Source organism: Sceloporus undulatus, unplaced genomic scaffold, assembly GCF_019175285.1.
Source record: "Sceloporus undulatus isolate JIND9_A2432 ecotype Alabama unplaced genomic scaffold, SceUnd_v1.1 scaffold_19, whole genome shotgun sequence".
Taxonomy (NCBI): domain Eukaryota; kingdom Metazoa; phylum Chordata; class Lepidosauria; order Squamata; family Phrynosomatidae; genus Sceloporus; species Sceloporus undulatus.
Window position 1 is genome coordinate 543,510 of NW_024802941.1, and position 20,111 is coordinate 563,620.

Here is a 20,111-nt window from a genome sequence, read left to right on the forward strand (position 1 = left end):
GAATGTTCTATTAAAAAGTAGTTAAGAAATTAATAACTAAGATAGTTGGTAAGAGGCAAAATAAAGAATTAGATTCATACTTAGCCCAAGCCCTGACCACATAATTAAGCCCATCCAGTGGCATTTTGATACCAAATCATGACAGTAAAAACCAACAAGGTTCACTCATAAGAAGTAATTTGTATGCATCATCTGTCTGTGAATATTCTAAAAAAGCAAAACACTGAAAATCCAAAGCAGACATTACCTTCAGTATGGTGAAGGTTGTCAGAAGCAGGAATGTCTTCTTTGTTTAAATACACATTTTTCTTTGCTTTAAGTGATTTTTCCAATATTTTGTATCTAGCCAATGCCTTGCTGCAAGATGCACTTGAAAAACGTTCAGGGGTAACTACTTTAACTACACACAGCACAGCCACAAGTGTTTACAAGAGGGTTAGGGACCAAAAAGAAAGATAATAATTTATCAAACTCAAGAACAACTCAATATATAGTTATTCTCACACTGCTGGATGAACTATATCATACATAATTCGTCAGTTCCTTAAAACGTTATGACTATGCTTGCTTGATGAAAAAAATACACAACATACTGTATTTAACATCTTTCTGTAGCATTATGCACATTCAACTGACTTTAAAAGGAATTGGCTAGAGTAAAAATAGAAAATACTATTTGCAGTGAAATTTTAACTGTGAAAATGGATAAAAAGAAATATTAAAAATATTTAATTGGCTTGCTACTATGCTTCAAATTACACTGCATATCACCACTCAAGTATTAATAGATCCATGCTTATTTCTGTAAAACTTTCCTAGATCTTCACACACTTTGTAGTAACTCAAATCAAAATACAAAGGCTTACATGTAATTGTTAGTCCCAACGACAGGAGATCAACTGAGCCAATGGAATTTATTGACTTATAATCAGTGACAGAATCCACAAGTCTACTCTAGTTGGGAAAACCAATTGGATTAGTAGATTTCTACTCTAGTTGGGAATACCAACTGGATTTAGGGCAGTATTTGCAATATCAGCTGTACATATTTAAACAGCACACTTTTAAAAACGCATGGCTCAAATCAGTCCTATGCTGTCATTATATTTTTAAAAACGTATTTCACACTGGTACTTTGAAGCAGTCAGTTGATGTTGACACACAGAAGAGATCACAGCTTGGTAGTAATGTGTTACAAATAATGTCGTACTTGTAATTTTTCCCTTCCCCTAATCAGTAAGGTATATGTTAAGTTTTATTACAACTAGATAAGAAGAGATCACTCTTATCCTTTTCTAGTGTAATTTGGTTTCACTGAATGATGGAATAAATGCTTCAAATGCTGTCTTGTCCAGTACCTATTGTCAACAATAACAAAACTATTTAACTTAAAACATTTAACATTTAACTTAAAATGTCAAAGTATAGTTACATTTTAAAATTGTAACTAACTACCTTAAAAGGCTTCACCCCAGGACAATTGATGGCAATTAGTTTTTTTATTTTAAGTAGCTTTCCAAGCTCTGGGAAAGACTATGAAATAATAACTTGGGTATGCAAGTAGGAATACTCATTAAGGCAAGTAAACTATATCCAAAGACATTATTCATGCAAATTGTTGCATGAAAACCACTACATTATATTATTTATTTTAAAATATTTGTAGGGTTTTGAGGTTACCTCCTCCCAAGGCAGCTTTCAATAAATAAGTTCATATTACATAACCAAGAAATGCAAACCATAAAATACAATAGAAATGAGAGTAATAACTAATAAGAACCAGCAATAACACTAAAATAAGTAATACATAGCTAGTAAAAAATAAAATCAAACAACTGTATGTGTAATATTCTAACTACAGTCTGATAAAGGCCATTTAAGGGACTGCAATGATAGGGCTTGATGTATCTCCAACAGAACAAAATTCCACAAAAGCAGGTCACTGTCAGAAAAGTGAGCCATCTCTCATCCTTGTCAACCTAGATCTTTTTACTGAATGGCTTAGTAAGTGAGGCTTGGACACTGACTTATCAATGAGGGCAATCCGATATGGGTAAAAGTCTTCAGACAGCCTGGCCACAAACTATTTTATAGTATGCAATGTCAATAACAGTACTATGAATTTGTTATGGAAGTGCACTAGCAACCAGTACACAGGTTTTGCTTGCTTTAACTTCTTACTCCATATCATCATTCAAGCAGTTGCATTTTGCATTAGCTGAGGGTTCCAAACTTTTAAAAGCAGACCCAAACACAGCAAACGTTGTTTCAAACATTCATGTCCACCATGAATATCACTAGTGTATGGATAAATAAAGGATCTAAGATGGTATGTTATGCTAAGGTGGTAAAAATGGCAACTGCCACAACCTGAGCTTCCCTAGTTAGTATTGAATTCAAGAAAACCTGTGCACTTATCGTAGATAGGGTAAAAATTTTCATATGACCCGTGGATAAGTCGAGGGAGCCCAACTGGGGAGAAACTTCAGGGCAATTGGTTGCCCTTCCCAGCCCCCCCCCCCAAGCTGGGCTCCCCCCTTGTGAAGTTAGCGCAGGAGAAGCTGCAGGGCAATTGATCCCCCTTCCCAGTCTCTCCCCAGCTGGGTTTTCTCCCAGGGAGGGAGCTCAGCTCAGGAGAAGCTGCAGGGCAATCAACTGCCTTTCCCAGTGTCTCCCCAACTGGGCTGTCCCTTGCGGAGGCAGCCCAGCTAGGGAGAGGCTCAGATCATAGTGTACTGAGCCGTGTATAAGTCGACCCAGGTTTTGGGGGCCAATCTATTGACCTACATTTCTCAACGTATACACAAGTATATCCAGTAGTCCTCAAGAAATTACTGGCAACACAACATCTTCATCCACACCAGCTGGATTGCCAAGAAAGATATTATGGTTTATGACAATGAAAGCCAGTGAGAGGTCTATGTGAAATAGCATTCACCCAATCAGTTTCCCGGTATAATTATCTTCAGGTTTTACTCACGTAAGGTTCATCCATCTAATTTCGGGCAACCACCCCACCCCTCAGCAGCTCTATATGACATAGCCTACAATATTTACTTGTTCCTTCTTGCCCTCTGGAGAAATTTTCAGAGACTGAGAGGGCTGCCAAGAAATGAAATTGAAGGAAAAATTAGCTATGCGCTTTACTTTTCTCCAATGGTGATTCACAACTTCTGGATATAACCAATATTTTAAAAACTCAACATTATTCTTTTGCAAAGGTTGCTACATATAATTTAATCAGGGAAGAAAAGCTAATTTTATAGAGTAGTCCCTTGTTATATGTGGGGGATTCTTTCCGGACACTGCCACGGCTAACAAAAAACATGGGACCTTACGTCCCATTGTATTCAATGGGTACGTGTGCACGCTCACACCCACGTGTATAGCCATGAGCACATGCACTTACTGGAAAGGCTGGGGCTTGCTGTCTGCAGAAGCTCAGATCCATGGACGGCAAGTCTGAGTTTAACATAGGCATGCCGTACTAATTCAGGATGGACAACCTCTGTTGCTCTGAGGGCCACATTCAGTATTGACTGGGACAGAGATAGGTATATGTGCACACACACACACACTTTCTCCCTCACTGGACAGGGATAGAAACATTTAAACTAAACCTTCCCCTAGCTAAAATGGTAGGGATCACCTAAGATGGCAGAGGTGAAAGCAGCCCCCTCAGAATCTGCGCTGAGATCACTGCTATTGCTGGGGAAACAGAAATCCCAGAAACAGGTATCACAGTTCCCATCTCCAACAATGAGACTATATAGGATATAGTTTTATAACTTTTGCTGTCTCTAACTCTTCAAAAATAAAGATTGGAAATCTCATAAATTGAAACACAACAGTCTTATACCATCAATGTACTATTCAGCAGAGGAATCATAATTATACTAATTCTCCCTCTGCATCTTTCTACTAGGATCTTGTAATACACCATACAGTCTGTGCATTCAGGTTTTGTTGTGCTCAAGACTTAAAAGTAAATGACAGGACAGCTTGAAGATATGCTAGAAAAGACCAGGTCTAGGCTAAGTTTGTTCCATCCTAGTCCCCCACAAAAAATTGCACTAAATCATACAGTGGGTCCTCTCTTTATGCGGGGGGATCTGGATCCCCCCGCTTAAGGGAAAATCCGCCTATGCTTGAACCCCATAGGAAATAATGAGGCTCATGCATGTGGTGGAGCGGTGCGCGTGCGCCATGGACATACGCGCCATTGTTTCCCTCCCCAAGCGGTTTCCGCGTAAGCTGGAAGCCATGGAAAATGCATCCGCGTAAGGCACAAGTGCACTGTACATGCAGGGTCCATGATAGAAGAAAACAAGAATTCTACTGCATAGTATAAAAAGTCATAAAAGACTCTTGTAGCATCTGTGAATGAAGAAAATTCTAGCACAAGCTTTCATGGACACAGTCTAATTCAACAGATTCATACTTAATTAAGTGAACTGTATCCAGAAAAGCTTTTGCTAAAAACTTCCTAGTTAGCCTCAAAGGTGCTACTGGATTTCTTTATGTCCTTTTATACTAAAATGGACTAACACAGCAATCTGTTTGCATTCTTTTGCATAGCAAGTTTACATAACTCCTTGGGACATAGAAGTAGCCTTAAAATGTATCAGACTATTGTCCATCTAGCTCAGTAATATCTACCCAAAGTACTGTATTTTCTGGCGTATAAGACTACTTTTTAACCCAGGAAAATCTTCTCAAAAGTCAGGGGTCGTCTTATACGCCGGGTGTCGTCTTATAGGGCAGGTGCTGAAACTTACAAGCCGGACTGGAGAATCTGCGGTCGCCATATCTGATGGGGGGAGCTCAAAAACAGCCACAGCCACATCCTCACAATATGCGGCGACCGTGTGAAAGCAGGAAGGGCAGCGCTGTACAAGTACGGCAGAAGAAAATCCATTCACCAGGATTCGTGGAAAGAAGTGACTTAATGCGGTCCCGATGATGAGGTGAGGGGGGGTGTAAGTGAAGAGTAGAGCAAGCTGCAGGCATCTGGGACGCCTGGGGTATGGAAAAAAGAGCCATGTTTGCGCTACTGCTCTGATAGTCTTGGAGACAGGGAGGGCTGGGCAGGCATGGAGAGCTGACCAATCCAAGCAGGCTTTGTATACAACAAGTACAAGGTGTTGGTTATTACCTTTAAAGCCCTAAATGGCTTGGGTCCAAGCTATCTCAGAGACCGCCTCTTCCCATACAATCCTCCCCGTGCCCTCCAGTCCTCTGGGAGGAACTTGTTGCAGTCTCAAAAATCGAGGCTTGCGGCGACCTCCTGGAGGGCTTTTTCTGCTGTCGTCCCCAGGCTCTGGAACAACCTGCCGGGCGAGATCCGTCAATTAACATCTTTGGACAGCTTCAAAAAGGCTCTCTCAAAAAGGCTTTGGACAGTTTCAAAAAGGCCTGAAGACGGATCTCTTCAGGCAGGCCTTCCCAGACTAAAATATCCCGGCCTCAGGATCTCAGGTTTCTCCCCCACTCCTCAGTAATGTCTCCAAAGCCCCCTTTTCTTTTCTTTAGAACTGAAGTTGCAGTGGTTTATCGGTTGGTATTATTTTGTTTAATTTATTGTTGTTCTAACTAGTTATTGTGGTTTTAATTTAGATATGCAGTTTAATAACTTTTTAAGGGGGGACGGAAATATATTGCCCGGATTGGTTCGCCACAGGGCAGTATATAAATAAAATTTATTATTATATTATTATTAAATAAATAAATAAAATTTATTATTATTAAGTTTTCCTGCTAAGTACCTGCATGTCATAAGCATTTGAATTAAAAGTACATATTGAAATAAAATCTGATGGGTTTTTTAAAAAATTTTATTTGGTGTGCATTGGAAGAGGGATAGGATAGTCTTATATGGCGAGTATATTCCAAACTCTATGTTTTAACTGGAAAAGTTGGGGGTCATCTCATACACCCAGTCGTCTTATACGCCGGAAAATATGGTATATTTGCCACCTTGAAAGGGATAACTATGGGAAAAGCCAATACAGTGGTACCCCGGGTTACGAATTTAATTCGTTCCGCGGCGCCGTTCGTAACTCGAAAGATTTCGCAACCCGAAAAAGCCATAGCCGCTAGCGCTGGAAAGCCGCGATTTCGTGCGAAAAAGCGCCGAAAAGCACCAAAATTTTTTTCGTAAGCCGGAAAAAAAACGTAACCCGGAACAGTTTTTTCCTATCTAATTTTTTCGTATCCCGGAAATTTCGTAACGCGGTCATTTCGTATCCCGGGGTACCACTGTAAATAAATAAACAAACAAACAAATAAATAAATAAATAATGCTGTACTGGCAGTGAGTCTCCAGGTTTTCAGTCATCTTTCCCCCCCTGCCTGAAGATGCTCAGGATGAACCTGAGACCCTCTCCATGCAAGGAGAGCCATCTGTTTGGACTAACTTGTTCCAGTTAGCTTGTGTTCTCCAATTACTTTTAGCACTATCTCACATAATTAAAGCCATCTTTATTTGACCAGAAATAAAGCATTATCAAGCAAAGAAAAAGCATGATAAATGGGGAGGAATCCATTTTGACTTACAGTACAACACAACTAAGACTATGCTAATATCTACAAAGAGGCGATTTAATCTAGTACCAGACAGGCTATTTGAAAGTGGAATCTTCTCTTCACCATCTTCAGCCATTTCATCGTTATCCCCTATAGGCTTCTTCTCATTACTTTGTTTGATAAACTTGTTTGTCTTAGGAACTTGGGAAATCAAAGAAAGATATATACAGTAACAGAGAAAACATTGCAGTGCTGACAAAAAGCAAAACAAATAAAGAATGCTTTAAAAATAATCAAAGAGGAGAGGTTTATCCAGTATACACATGAAAACAGGGCGGGGAAGGGGAACCTTCCATAGATTACAATCCACTTCCTGATATTATGAAATCTTATCTTAAAACAAATCAGTGTCAAAGGGGCTACTGGATTCCTCCACCCCCTTTCTTTTTTATATTGAATCAGACTAACATGGTTGTCTCTTTGAAAACTTTATTGTAATAACTTTAGCTTATTTACCCATCAGCTGTGGGTAAATTGGGATTACAACCCAAACTTTGCCTGGGAACAGAATGATTCAAGAACACCATCACAGTAATATACTATAGGCACATTCCATACTTCTACAGTAAATCAATTTCTTCAACCATCCAAGAATACTCAGAGCAATAATCACACTCTTCTCTTCAAAAATTACTGAGTTACTCAGGCGGTTGCTACACTGCAGAATTAATGCAGTTTGATATCGCTTTAACTGTCATGACTCCATGCTATGGAATCATGGGACTTGTAGTCTGTTGCGGCACCAGAGCTCTTTGACAGAGAAGGCTACATATCTCACAAAGCTACCAATCCCAGAATGCCATAGCACAAAGCCATGGCAGTCAAAGCAGTGTCAAATTGCATTAATTCTGCAGTTTGGATGCAGCCCAAGACTTCAGTTGCCTGCTAGCAATATAGAGTTGTCCCTCCATATTCGCTAGGGTTAGGGGAACAAGACCTCCATGAATATGGAAAAACCGCAAATAACAAAAACACTGTTTTACCTGAGAGGACACCTCTCTAGGAATCTCTAGGTCCTCCAGGGCAACTCTGTGGACAATGTCCAACAGACACTGACCATAGAATGGCACTGGAGTAGCTACAAATGGTCTTTCAGTGCGACTTTTAGTTAAAGTTGACCACAGAGTTGCACTGGAGGACCTAGACAGTCCTAGAGAGAACATATTTATGAAATCCGTGAATAATCAAATCTGCAAATATCAAAGCCGCAAATATGGAGGGATGACTGTATTTCGAGGTTCCAAAGCTATTTAAACTAACAGGTTTGGACCAAAGAGTTGCTAAAACTGGCAGAAAAGGGGGCACGACAGTTTTAGCTAATTCTCTCTTTTCCTGCAGTTATGTTCCCTCAAATATTCACAACCAAGTTGAATGGTTATGTAATCTTCCACATATGTATGGGATGTGCAATAGGGAATTGCAGGGGGAAAGGGAACTGATAAAAATTCTACCTTCCCCCAACTCCTTGTTGGATTAAAGAGCCTAGCACAAATGAAAGAAGCCTCCCTTTTGCTGACTGTACATCTGGATCAAGTCAAAAGGAAACGAGACAGCCATCACACAGTTAAAGCCCTCACAGCTGTTATGATTCTGTAATATCATTCACTTTCTAGTAACCTGGGAATTCTTTATGCCCCTTGTTCCAAATTTATAGCCATGTGGGGTGAAAAAGCAGAGTTAAGAAATCATATGAATTGTTTTCTCTTTCTTGTATGTAAGAAATGGAAGTCATTATTACATATAGATTACACAAATTATATACAGAAAAATATGATTTCTCTAAAGTTTGTATTTGTTAGATCCATACTTCAGACAGAAATACTGTAAGCAGAAGCATTCAAAGGGCTGCTCTATGCTATGCTTTATAGTATCCTGCACAATTTCAAATCTCACGGAGTATGTAAATCTAACATTTTTTATTTTAAGAACAATATCAGTAAAACTGAAAATTAACTTTTGTTAATAGCATGGACTGAAACCATTCTGTTGGTTTTTACAGAGCAGCTATCAACGTGAAAGGCCTTGACTGACACCTTGTGGCCAACAAAACAGAGATATCGGAACAGAATGAAATTCATTACCTTCGTCTGAATCATCCTCAGATATCCACCATGGCAAAGGCTGCTTCTTCTTAGCCAGCCCAATAGTTTCAGGAACACTGGAATTTTTTTTTGGTTCATTTCCCAAAGAATCATCTGAAAGAGACTGTATCAGAAGCAGGATCACTCATTCTGCTACAATTATTCATTTACTGACTACACGTAAACAGTACATAATCCAGTCGATGTTAAATATATTTAACAATGAATGATTTCAAGGAGAATCAAGCATTCACTTAAAACTCAACAGCAACAGGACTTAAAAGCAATTAACTTTTGTATGACTGTGGCCCAAAACAGATGGGCCAAAAGGGCCACGGTCGGGCTGCGTAGGGGATGTAGTATTTAGACAATACATGCCTCGAATGTGGCTGGAAGCCGCCCCAATAGCACTCCAAGGCAAAAGAACTGGGTCAAAAAGAAGCAGACAAAAACCACTCCATTTTGGTGGCCTGATCGAGGCTGAACACATGCGGCTGCCTCAGTCCTGCAGTGACTGGAATGGGAGCTGCCTCAGGTCACTGCTTTTGCCCTGTCTGTTTGAGGCCTATGACGACAGCATTTCTTTTAAGACATATATGTTCTAACCTCTGTTCCTATATTTTAACCCAGAGATTCTTTTCTAACATTGTTTATTACTGTCATTTTCAGCAATTGAGATGGAATCTTTGTGACTCCTCTATGTAACAAATAGATAGATGATGTCTGCCACTGGGAGAGAAGTAGTACTGAGGCTGAAAACTGTTATTCCCCAGTACAGTACTTGTTCCGTACAAATTCAGCAAAGAGATTTGTGGCACCTTAAAGAACAGGATGAACAATTTCCTTGCATCTAGGGGTTGCCCTCCTAACTACATCTGAGAGAACTACACCACCTCCCATGCCCCTTTCCATAAATAAATAAATAAATGATGTTGTTTTCCTTTTAAAAAAAGGCCCACCAACCTTCTATGGAAGGAATTGACCAGAGGTCATGCCTCATTAAAAAAAAAAAGGCCCTTCAGGTCTAAAACAACTGGAAAGGATGGCCTGGTAAAACTTCCCCCAAAGAGGATACACACAGTACACACCTAGATACATTCTTAGAAGGAGATGTACAACTAATTTGACAGCACTTTTTTCCTATGTCATTGCATTTGCAATTAAACCATCACAGAAACCCCGCCCCCAAGTTAACACATGCACGCAACTAGGACAGTGCATGCCAGTTGCCATATATACTGGACTAAAAGTTGAGAAATGTATGCCCCAAAATGGACTCCAAAATCATGGGCCGACTTTTATATGGGGCAATAAGCTAATACTGCTTATAAAGTTCCTAAAAAAAGTGTCCACTCTTCCTTCGTAGCCAGGGATCTTTAAACAGCTCCCCATTTGAGTCCCCGCATGCACACTCCTCTTTGTGTGTGTGTGTGTCTCATCCTTCAGCCTTCCTTCTCAGCCAGAGCTAACAAACAGTAGCTGAGGCAAGGAAGACGGGGGGGGGAGTTTGCCTCCCTGTTCGAATCTCCACGCACTCTCCTCTGTGTGCGCGCGCATATGTTATCCCTCAGCCTTCCTTCGTAGGCAGAGCTAACAAACAGCTGGTGAGGCAAGGGAGAGAGAGAGAGAGAGAATGCTGAGGCTTGTACTCCATTTTGCAAGCTATGAGCCTTGGAAATCCTTGAGGTGAAGGGAAGGGGGGTCGTACCTCATTTGAAAGTCATGAGCCTCGGAAATCCTGGGGGCGAAGGGAAAAGAGGGGGGTTGTACCCCATTTTGCAAGCCATGAGCCTTGGAAATCCTGGGGGTGAAGGGAAGCGAGAGAGGGACACGCAGAAAGGTCTGTACCCTGTTTTGCAAGCCATGAGTCTTGGAAATCCTGGGGGTGGAGGGGAGAGACTGAGGTTTTGCAAACTATTAGCTTTGGAAATCCTGGGGGTGAAGGGAAGGGAGAGAGGTTTGTACCCCATTTTGCAAGCCATTAGGCTTGGAAACCCTGGTGGTAAAGGCAGGAGGGGGGAGAGAATGTGTGCATGTGCCGAAGCTTATTTCCCCATTTTTGATGCCGAGACTCTGATCCTTGGGAGAGGTCCAGAAAGGGAGAAGTGGGGGGGATGTGGTGCTTTGTTTCCCCCTTTATATCTTTTGTAACATGCCCTAGTGTTTGTCCCTCAACTTATCCACAGGTCATACCAAAATCCATGATTTTGGCCCTCAACACTGCTCTTGACATATACATGAGGTCAACTAATACATGAATATATACGGTAATTCTTAGACTTTTAGACTGCATGGGCCCAACAAAAAGTCAATTTCCAAAAAGCAAACAAAGAGAAACCTGCCCCCCCCTCAAAAAAGATGCTTCTTTTTGCTCCTTCCAAAGACAGAAGTTGATGGCTGGCGGACTCCCCTGCCGCCAGAAGAGAAGAGAAATGCCATTTCATTCTCCTTGCTCATTCCAAAGGCAAAAGGGGTGATATCATGCACCACGGAGGCAGAGAATTTGCTATCCATCCACTTCTGTCTTTGGGAGAAGTGAAGGCAAGCCCCTTTTTGTTCTCTAGCTTGTTTCTAAGGCAGAAGCTATGCTCGCCAGAGGAAGGAGAGACCTCCAGCCACCCACTTCTGTCTTTGTAATGAGCAAGCACCAGTACTGCAGCAGGGCCTCAAAGGTGCTTGTACTCATAGTTCCAAAGGCAGAAGCAGGCTGCTGGCATTAAATATTCAGAGTTAAAGTTGGGGTGACATTAGAGAGTTGGACTATAACTCTGGAGACTAAGGTTAGATTCCCAGTTTGGCCACAGAATCCCACCCACTGGGTGACCTTGGACAAGTCATATTCTCTCAGCCTCAGGGGAAGGCAACGGCAAAGCTGCTCTGAACACATCTTACAACAAACAAACAAACAAAAAACAACAACCATGATAGGCTCACCTTAGGGTTGCTGTAAGTTAGAAACAACTTGAAGGCACACAACAACAGCTACAAGGGGCTAGAGATATTCAACCCTTTCCATTTTTGCAGGGGTTCTGTGTCACTAACCCCAGCAAATGTGGAGCACCAACTGTACAATATATCCAAATAAAATGAACAAACTATGGTTTGGGGCATCGTTCTATCAAGCGACTGTCTGGGACAGCATTCACATGGAATGTCATCCCCATGAAGGAAGCTACATAAACTATGAGTTGCTGATAAGTTTGGAAAACAAATCATGATTTGGAGTCTAAGCTGTATCAAGCTGTGTAGACTATAGCCTTATGTCTGAGCCATCCCACGGTGAGCTACATGCAGATTGCATACTTTTTCTAGACTTTCTGTACAATGAATCATAACATGAAACATCCCTTAAAATAAGTGGTAAAGATAAAATAGCAGCAGATATTTTACCCTCACTATTGTACTATCCAGAAAAAACAGAGATATTTTAATATAGGTTTAATGTATAGCCTATAAATTACAGTGTCAAACTTAAGTTCTGCTTTTAAGACAGACTACAAATATTAATGCAACACCAATGCCCCAAAACAACTGGACTGGGAGCTAATGACAGGTGTTTGATGCAAGTTCTGTTATCACTTGCTGTTTCTTTTGTGACTAACTGCATCCTCTGTTCAGCAAGTGGGACCTGGATGATGCTTACAGTCCTCAGAGTATTGTTAATTAAAGAAACTGAAACCTCCCCAGATGCTGAGTCTGAGATCTGGAAATCTTCTATATTCAACCATCTTGTCAACTTCAAATAGTAAAGGAACAGCTGGGAAAGGAAACACTTACAGAAAAATTGCCATTACGGACCCATGATATATCAATTGTCTGATTACTACCATAAAGAGAAATAATGAAAGAGAAAATAATCTCTGGGCCTTTTTAACTGTCCTTTTTCAATGCTGGTTTGACAAGAACTTTGTATAGTCATGCACAAACATGGTGAACGTAAAACAGCTGTATATAGTCAGTTATAGATAACATTGCTTCTTATTGATACATTAATAACAATACCATACAGTAACAACATTTAAAAACTAATATGTTATATTAATTAAATCTGGTTATTTCATTAATGATGTGCTTCATTATGTATTTCAGAGCCATGTTCAGAAATGATGTGGTGAGAGGGAAACGCTATGTCATCACCACTAGCATGTGTTTTACAGTAAAGAATGAATTTTAAACTGGAAAATACATACTCCCACAAAATCATAAAATTCCACTTACCTGTCCCTACAATGCATAGGATGGCTGCATTAATCTCCCTAAAGTATGGGCACTACGATTTGACTGAAATATCTGCACAATGCTTGAAGAGATTAAGCGTCCCTTATATGGCTCCATCAATAGATACTATATTAGCTTTGTCATTCAGATAGCAGCCATTATGGGTGCATGTATATATAAAATACACACATGGATTCTCTTTCACTCTCACTGTCTCTGAACACACACACACTCACACAGAGTCTCTTTCCATTGTCAGTGCCAATAATGGAGCAGGTATTGATGAGCACATAAATACTTGTTAAGCGTACATGCTACCTTAAAAGAAAAGAAAAAGTTAAGTTTACTAGAGACTGGTGTCTTTTTCTCATTCTGCCACTTGAAAGGATGACACTCTGCCACATGCCACTTCAAATATGTCCACTTTGTATCTACTTGGGTCTAGATCAGAGATATTTGTACAAGAATACACCATTTTCATATACCATCACAGGTATATAGTACAACCTGAGAATACGAACAACATTTTGGTCTATAACCTCTTTGCTCTTCAGTGCTCAGAGTTTGTCTAGTTTACTAATTTTCATGGGGTGGTGGTGGTGGTTTTGATCCTATCCATACTTTGCTCTTGTCCTTGCTGCGTGCCTTATGGCAACCCTACACAAACCTGTAACATGGTTTCCTTGATTCTATGATTCTTTTGAAGGAGAAGGAGTTTGCCAATGTCTTCTTCTGATACTGAGGATGTGTGACTGGCCCAGGGTCACCCTGTGGATTTCCATGGCTGAGCAGGGATTTAATCCTGGTCTCCAGAATCCTAGTCCAACTCTCAAACCACTACACCATTCTTACACTTTTCCATATTTAGTGTAGTGTAAATCCTATATACAGAGCGAGTGTGGTGTAAAGATCTGAGTGTAGGAATCGGACTCTAGAGATCAAGGTTTGAATCCCTGCTTAACAATGGAAACCTGTCCCTGAGTCATCCTCAGCACTGCAAAACCCCATGATAGGGTCACCATTAAGTTTTACATTAAGAAATGCAAATGCACACAACAAAAACCTATAAAATTTCCATGAAAAGAATTCCCCTTTTCACTGGAATGTTATCATTAGATAATAAGGCATATATCAAATGGAATAATAACTGCTCATCCAGAACTCAGCAAGAGTTGAAATAATTTTAAACTAAACTAACACATCAGGTTTGTTGTAGGCTGAGCTGTAACAAAATAAAGTACACAAACTCTTCCAAGCAGATTCATGTAAAAAGATACAGCATTTTAATACAGTAATGGGCAGCTTGAACTACAGCTCTTTATCCAGGGCAAGGCAACTGCAGCATGGTGGAACAGCTCTGCCATGCTAGGCATATGAGAAAACCTTCTGAATATAGCTGCTGGCTGATAACAAGTCTGAGCTGACATGACTAGTCAGGGACAGCCTTGAAGTCTTTACAAATGCACACAAAAGGCTGGTATAACACTGAAAGTATACAGTTCATGAAAAGCATAATTTACCTCTTTCAAAAACTGTTCAAATTGTTCATCTAAGTCTTCTTTTGAAAACCGATGAGCCATGGTCAGCAGTTGGATTTAAAAACTTCTAAATTACTGTAATAACTAGGTGGATCTTTAAAAAGAAAGGAAAACAAGTAATTATTAGTACTAAATTTCTCATTTATTATTCTCTAATTTGCTGTTTGAATACACAGGTTGACACACAGTCTGTAAAACACAAAGGAGATACAGAGAGTACACTAGGGACAGCCATTTTGCTTAAATTTCTTAACTGCTGAAGATTTCAGTGTTTAAACTAAGATCTAGAATATTCAGCCTTTCTGAGGGCTTGAATATAGTCCATTTAATGCCTCTTATTTTCCATTTCTTAAGTCATTTACTACTGAGCAGTTAAGCTCACATCTTTAAAATAAATGCTCTTTGTAACAAAGGCTCTCCCCAAGGTAGACTATTAGTTTCTTAGAATGCAAACATATTGCTTGTTTAAATTATTCTGCAAATATTTGTGCTGATGGCCCCATATAAATAGACAAGAATGTGATCAAGCTTATTGGTAGCTAAGAAGCAATCTACTTCCACCAACACAATAGAAATTATTCTTAGATTGAAATAATTCTAGATACCATACTGCACAGTATTGTGGTGCTAAGTTATCGCCCCTGTTCTTTTCAAGTATATTTTTCCACAGAGCAGTAAAGAGTGAAAATACTGCACACAATTTAGTTATAGCAGTTGTCACTATTAACTAAATAAGCATATTGGCATACGTACCTGTCAATGAAAATCCCTTCCTCAGCCAATACAAGTGGATGGATATGATCATAAATCACTTTCTTAAAGAATTTCAGAAGCTGTGAATGTGCACTATATAAATAAAAATGAGTGATTTCTAAATTAGTTTGCAACATGGTATTTTAAAACTATTTAGATATGACAACTGCCTACACAAAATATTCTACAAAACAATTTTGTAGTTTATTACCAACAGTAATGTTCATGCTCTCTTGTTCATCTGGAACAGACATAGCATATTGACAGCACATTATAAAGCAACAGGAAACAGTGCACAGAACTGAATTAAATAAGATATTGTTATGTAAGCACATGGAAAAAGTCTCAGAAAACATGGTAAGAAGATTACATATGCCACCTCTCATGACATGTAACTTAATCTGCCTTTTTAAACAGGACACAAAATACTGTTGCATTGCTTTACTGACAATGTATCTAACTGTGGACAGCAAGAACATTTTACTTCAGCTTACTGTAAAAAAGAAGTTAAATTAAGCTTTTGTTTTTGGGCAAGGTATTGCACATGTTGTGGCTTCCCAGCTCCAGGGGTTTCTGGATGAAGCGGATTATCTAGATCCATTTCAATCTGGTTTGAGGCTTGGCTATGGAACAGAGACGGTTTTGGTCACCATGGTGGATAACCTACACAGGAAACTGAACATGGGGAGGGTGTCCTTGTTAGTTCTTCTGGAACTCTCAGTGGCTTTCAATATCATCGGCCATGGTATCCTTCTGGATCACCACTCTGGGATAGGACTTGGAGGTACTGTTTTACAGTAGCTCTGTTCTTTCCTGGAAGAGAGAACCCAGGAGCTGGTGTTGGGGAACTCTTGCTCAGTATCTTGGCCATTGGCCTGTTTTGCCCCCAGGTTTCTGTTTTGTCCACCGTGCTATTCAACATATACATGAAACCACTGCAACAGGTTGTCCAGAGTTTGGGGATGCAGTGCCATCAATATGTGGATGGCACCAAACTCTACTACTCCTTTCCACCTCAACCCAAGAAGGCTGCCCTGATCCTATACAAATGTCTGTTATCAGTAATGGACTGAATGAGTCCAAACAAACTGAAACTTAATTCAGGCAAGACAGAGATGTTCCTAGTCAGTAGGAAGGCAAGATCAAGGAATAGAGATTCAGCCTGTGTTAGATGGGGGTTACACTCCTCTGAAGATGTAGGTTCGCAGTTTGGGGGTACTCCTGGACTCAGCTTTGAACCTAAAGACTCAGGTTTTTCATTGACCAGGAGTGCTTTTGCATATCTAAAGCTTGTGCACCAACTGGGCCTGTTCCTTGAGACACCAGGTCTAACCACAGTGGTATATGCCTTAGTTACACCCCGTCTGGACTACTTGGAGCTGCCTTTGAAGATTGTTTATAAACTATCTGGTTCAAAAAGCTGCAGCCAAACTGTTAACTGGGGCAGGTGTTGTATTGTTTTAACTGTATGTTTTCAATTAGCAATAATCGCGCCTTGGATTAACCTCATTGGCTACGATACTGCCACTGCGCAAAGCTCTATATGTTATAGAGCTAATTGACTGTGGAAGTTTTAAAAGGTTTTAATTATTTTTATAATTTGATGGCTATAACCTGTATTTGGTTGTCATGGATAAACTGTATGTATATCTTAACTGTACTGTTTTAAAGTACTTTTATCTTTTTTAAAAATTGCATTTTTATTCTTTTAATGAGTGATGTGTTTTAATACTGTAAGGGTTTAATTTAGTCTTAATGCTCACTTTTGTATGTTTTTAACTGCATTGCTCTTTTAAATTGTAAGCTGCTTCGAGTCCCAATTTTGGGGGGGAAAGAAGGATAGAAATACAATAACGATGATGAGGTTGTATTCATTAAAAATCTGGACTTTGTAGTTCTGCTGAGATCAGTAAGATCAAGGCCTTTTGAAAATGTAAATTGTGAGGGCCCAGTCCAAAGCAGACATGCATGGAGATCTGATCAGTGGTAATTACAAGTCATAAGAACAATTTTAATTGATAAGAACAAAATTCCATCTAGTCAAGCATTCTGATACTAACAGTGGCAGCCAGATTCTGTCCTCAAGCAGCTTATAAAGTTCAAAGTCACCTCCGCTGTTTATCCTTGGCACTCAAAGACACAGAATCCATTAACTATCATGACTAACAGCTCATGATCAACCTACACTCCACAAAACGTCTCTTCTCTTTCAACGCTAACTTCCGCAGACACAGTTTGGCACTGAATATCAAAGATACAGATGGCAAACTTGAAGTCTTTCAGATATAAATGCACGGCAAATTCTAGAATCCTTTACAGGACCATAAATTGGCCATGCTTGTTCTGCGACTTAGCTGGTCAACCCGCTAGGTGAATGCATCTGTGAGTTAAATATTATTTCCCTTTTCTGGCATGAACCAACTACAAATAAACTTCACCAGGTGATCTTCAATGTTAATTTTAACAGAAAAAGAGGAAAGAGGGGGGAAATCTATTCACTCTCTCATACTACGTATGATTTTATAACCTGAATCATGTCCATAAGCAATTCTTCTTCTCTGTCAAAAAGAGTCAAACACCTCACCCTTTAAGAAGGTGCACAGAAATTACTCCAACCCCTTGATCAATTTACAGTAATTGCTGTTTTCTATTATTACCCCAGTTCTCTAGTATCTAATCTGAACTGAGATAACCAAAAATGCATGCTACAAATAGAGCACGCACAGGTGTTAGACAACAGCACTTCTTTTCCATTCCCAATCATTCTCAGCCCTTGTGATGTTCAGTCCTTTGCCTCCTTGATTTGCCCTTATGTGAAACTGGACTTTTGGGCCCAAAGAGCCCAAGCCACTGCCTCTGCTTAGTGCCCAGCTCCCCACTTTCATCACCTGCCCTGCCCTGCCCTGCGGTCCACCTCCCAGTAGCTACTACCTTCAGCCCTGTGGATTTTTCCCCTCCTCTTTTTCTGTTAAAATTAACATTGAAGATCACTCAGTGAAGTTTTTACCTGAGAGGACACCTCTCTAGGAATCCCTAAGTCCTCCAGGGCAACTCTGTGGCCAACGTCTGACAGACACTGACCATAGGACTGCCCTGGAGGAGCTACCAAGGCCTAGCAGAGTATTCTCTCTAGGGATCTCTGGGTCTTTCAGTGCAACTTTTGGTTAAAGCTGACCCCAGAGTTGCACTGGAAGACCTAGATATTCCTAGAGGACATATTAAGCAAATCTGTGAATAATCAAATCTGCAAATATCAAAGCTGCTAATATGGAGGGATGAGTTGTATTTTTAAAGTCCAGTGTTCCCTCCGCATTTGCTGGGGCTGAAAGAACACCTCTCTAGGCATCTCTAGGACGGTCCTCTAGTACAACCCTATACTCAACATCTGCCAGAAGCTGATCATGGCATGGTGCTGGAGGAGCTACAAATGCATAGAGAAGTGTTTCTCCTAGAAACCTCTAGGTTCTCCAGCACAACTCTACGGTCAAGGGAGCATATTAATCAAAACCACAAATAAACAAAGCTGCAAATGTGGAGGAGCAACTGTATTTTCAAGCTGTGGATGGTTGAATCTGTGGATATGGAGGGATGGCTGTCAAGCTTGTTTTCTGCTGCTCCAGAGAACAGGACCTGGAGCAATGGATGCAAGCTGCAGAAAAAGAGATTCCGCCTCAACATTAAGAGGAACTTCCTGACAGTAAGGGCTGTTCGACAGTGGAACAAACTCCCTCAGAGTGTAGTGGAGTCTCCCTCCTTGGAGGTCTTTAAGCAGAGGCTGGATGGCCATCTGTCACTGGGGGTGTTTTGACTGAGAGTTCCTGCATGGCAGAAGGGGGCTGGACTGGATCAGGGCCCTTCTAGGGGTCTCTTCCAGCTCTGTGACTGTGCTGCCAGAGCTGCTCCTGCCCTACTCCTCTTCCCAGACCTCTCACCTTCCTCAGCCAAGCCAACCACAGTGTCTGCCAATGCTCCTGTGAGAGTAACTTGGGAGCCACCCCACTCCCCGCTCGGCTGAGAGGCCACAAGGGCACGCTATCAGAGTAGGAAGAGACCCAAGGGCCATCCAGTCCAACCCTCCCTGCCAGGCAGTGGTCCCCAAACTGTGCCCCTTTAAGAGGCTTTGGACTCCAGCCCCCAGAAGCCTCTGCCGTGTTAAGCAATAGCCTGGGATTCTGGGAGCTGAAGTCCAAACCCGGGTTATTTCTTCGCAGGGTGGATATTCAGCCTTAAGGCTCTCTCTCCTCCTGGAACCATTCCCTTCACATACCGGGGCACAAAAAACTCTCCTCAGCCCGAGAGACCAAAATGGATTCCCGCCGGCGGCTTCAGGCATCCGCGCGCGGGTTTCCTAGGAGACGGAAAGAACCCATTCGGCCACCGTAGCGCAGCGGGCCAAGAGCCACCTCTCGGGCTGCGTGACGTCACGTTGCTCAGAAAGAGTCCGCGCGAGAAAGGGAGAGTGAGTGACGCACAGAGTCCGCATCCCGGCGTCACGTGGTGTAAAGCTCCTTTTCTTTTCCCCCTTGCTGCCCGCCCCCACAAAGGCTCTCGTCCAATCAGAAATAAGAGAACTCGCCGCGCGGGAAAGAACAACCAATAGCGGGGCGGGGCGTAAATCTCTCTCTCTCTCTCTCTAAACGTGGAGGGAAGCCATTTTGTCCCTGAGGGGAAAAAGGGCTGGAGTTTCCTCAAGAGGACAATATAATATAAAATCCCTATCTCTAACATTGTGTCCCATATTGGGAGAAAAAGCATATAAACATATAAATGGCATCAAAGTTAAACAGACAAATGGCATTGCGAGGGCCTTTCAAAACGACCAGATTTTACTTTATTTTTATTTTAGTGCAAGAATAACTTTTACTTATAACGCCTTTTCCACCAAGGAGTGGTACATCACAACATACATAATAATAATAAAGAAACGATAAAACAC

General features: G+C 40.9%; 1 protein-coding gene and 1 non-coding gene across 2 annotated transcripts in view; both read right to left on the reverse strand.

Annotated features, from left to right (window-relative positions):
• Nucleotides 1-19,624, reverse strand: part of LOC121917481 — a 77,120-nt gene extending 57,496 nt beyond the window's left edge. Inside the window, exons 1-6 of the mRNA XM_042443495.1 lie at nt 19,443-19,624; nt 15,176-15,268; nt 14,405-14,516; nt 8,667-8,790; nt 6,613-6,726; nt 248-400 (exon numbers count right to left, since the gene is read on the reverse strand). Of these exons, the coding sequence (XP_042299429.1) occupies nt 248-400; nt 6,613-6,726; nt 8,667-8,790; nt 14,405-14,464 (451 nt within the window). The 5' untranslated portion in view covers nt 14,465-14,516; nt 15,176-15,268; nt 19,443-19,624. The remainder of the gene's footprint in view (nt 1-247; nt 401-6,612; nt 6,727-8,666; nt 8,791-14,404; nt 14,517-15,175; nt 15,269-19,442) is intronic.
• LOC121917483 lies at nt 16,565-16,714 on the reverse strand. The gene has a single exon (XR_006101038.1). It is a non-coding gene; the product is annotated as a U4 spliceosomal RNA (small nuclear RNA).
• Nucleotides 19,625-20,111: the final 487 nt, after the last annotated feature.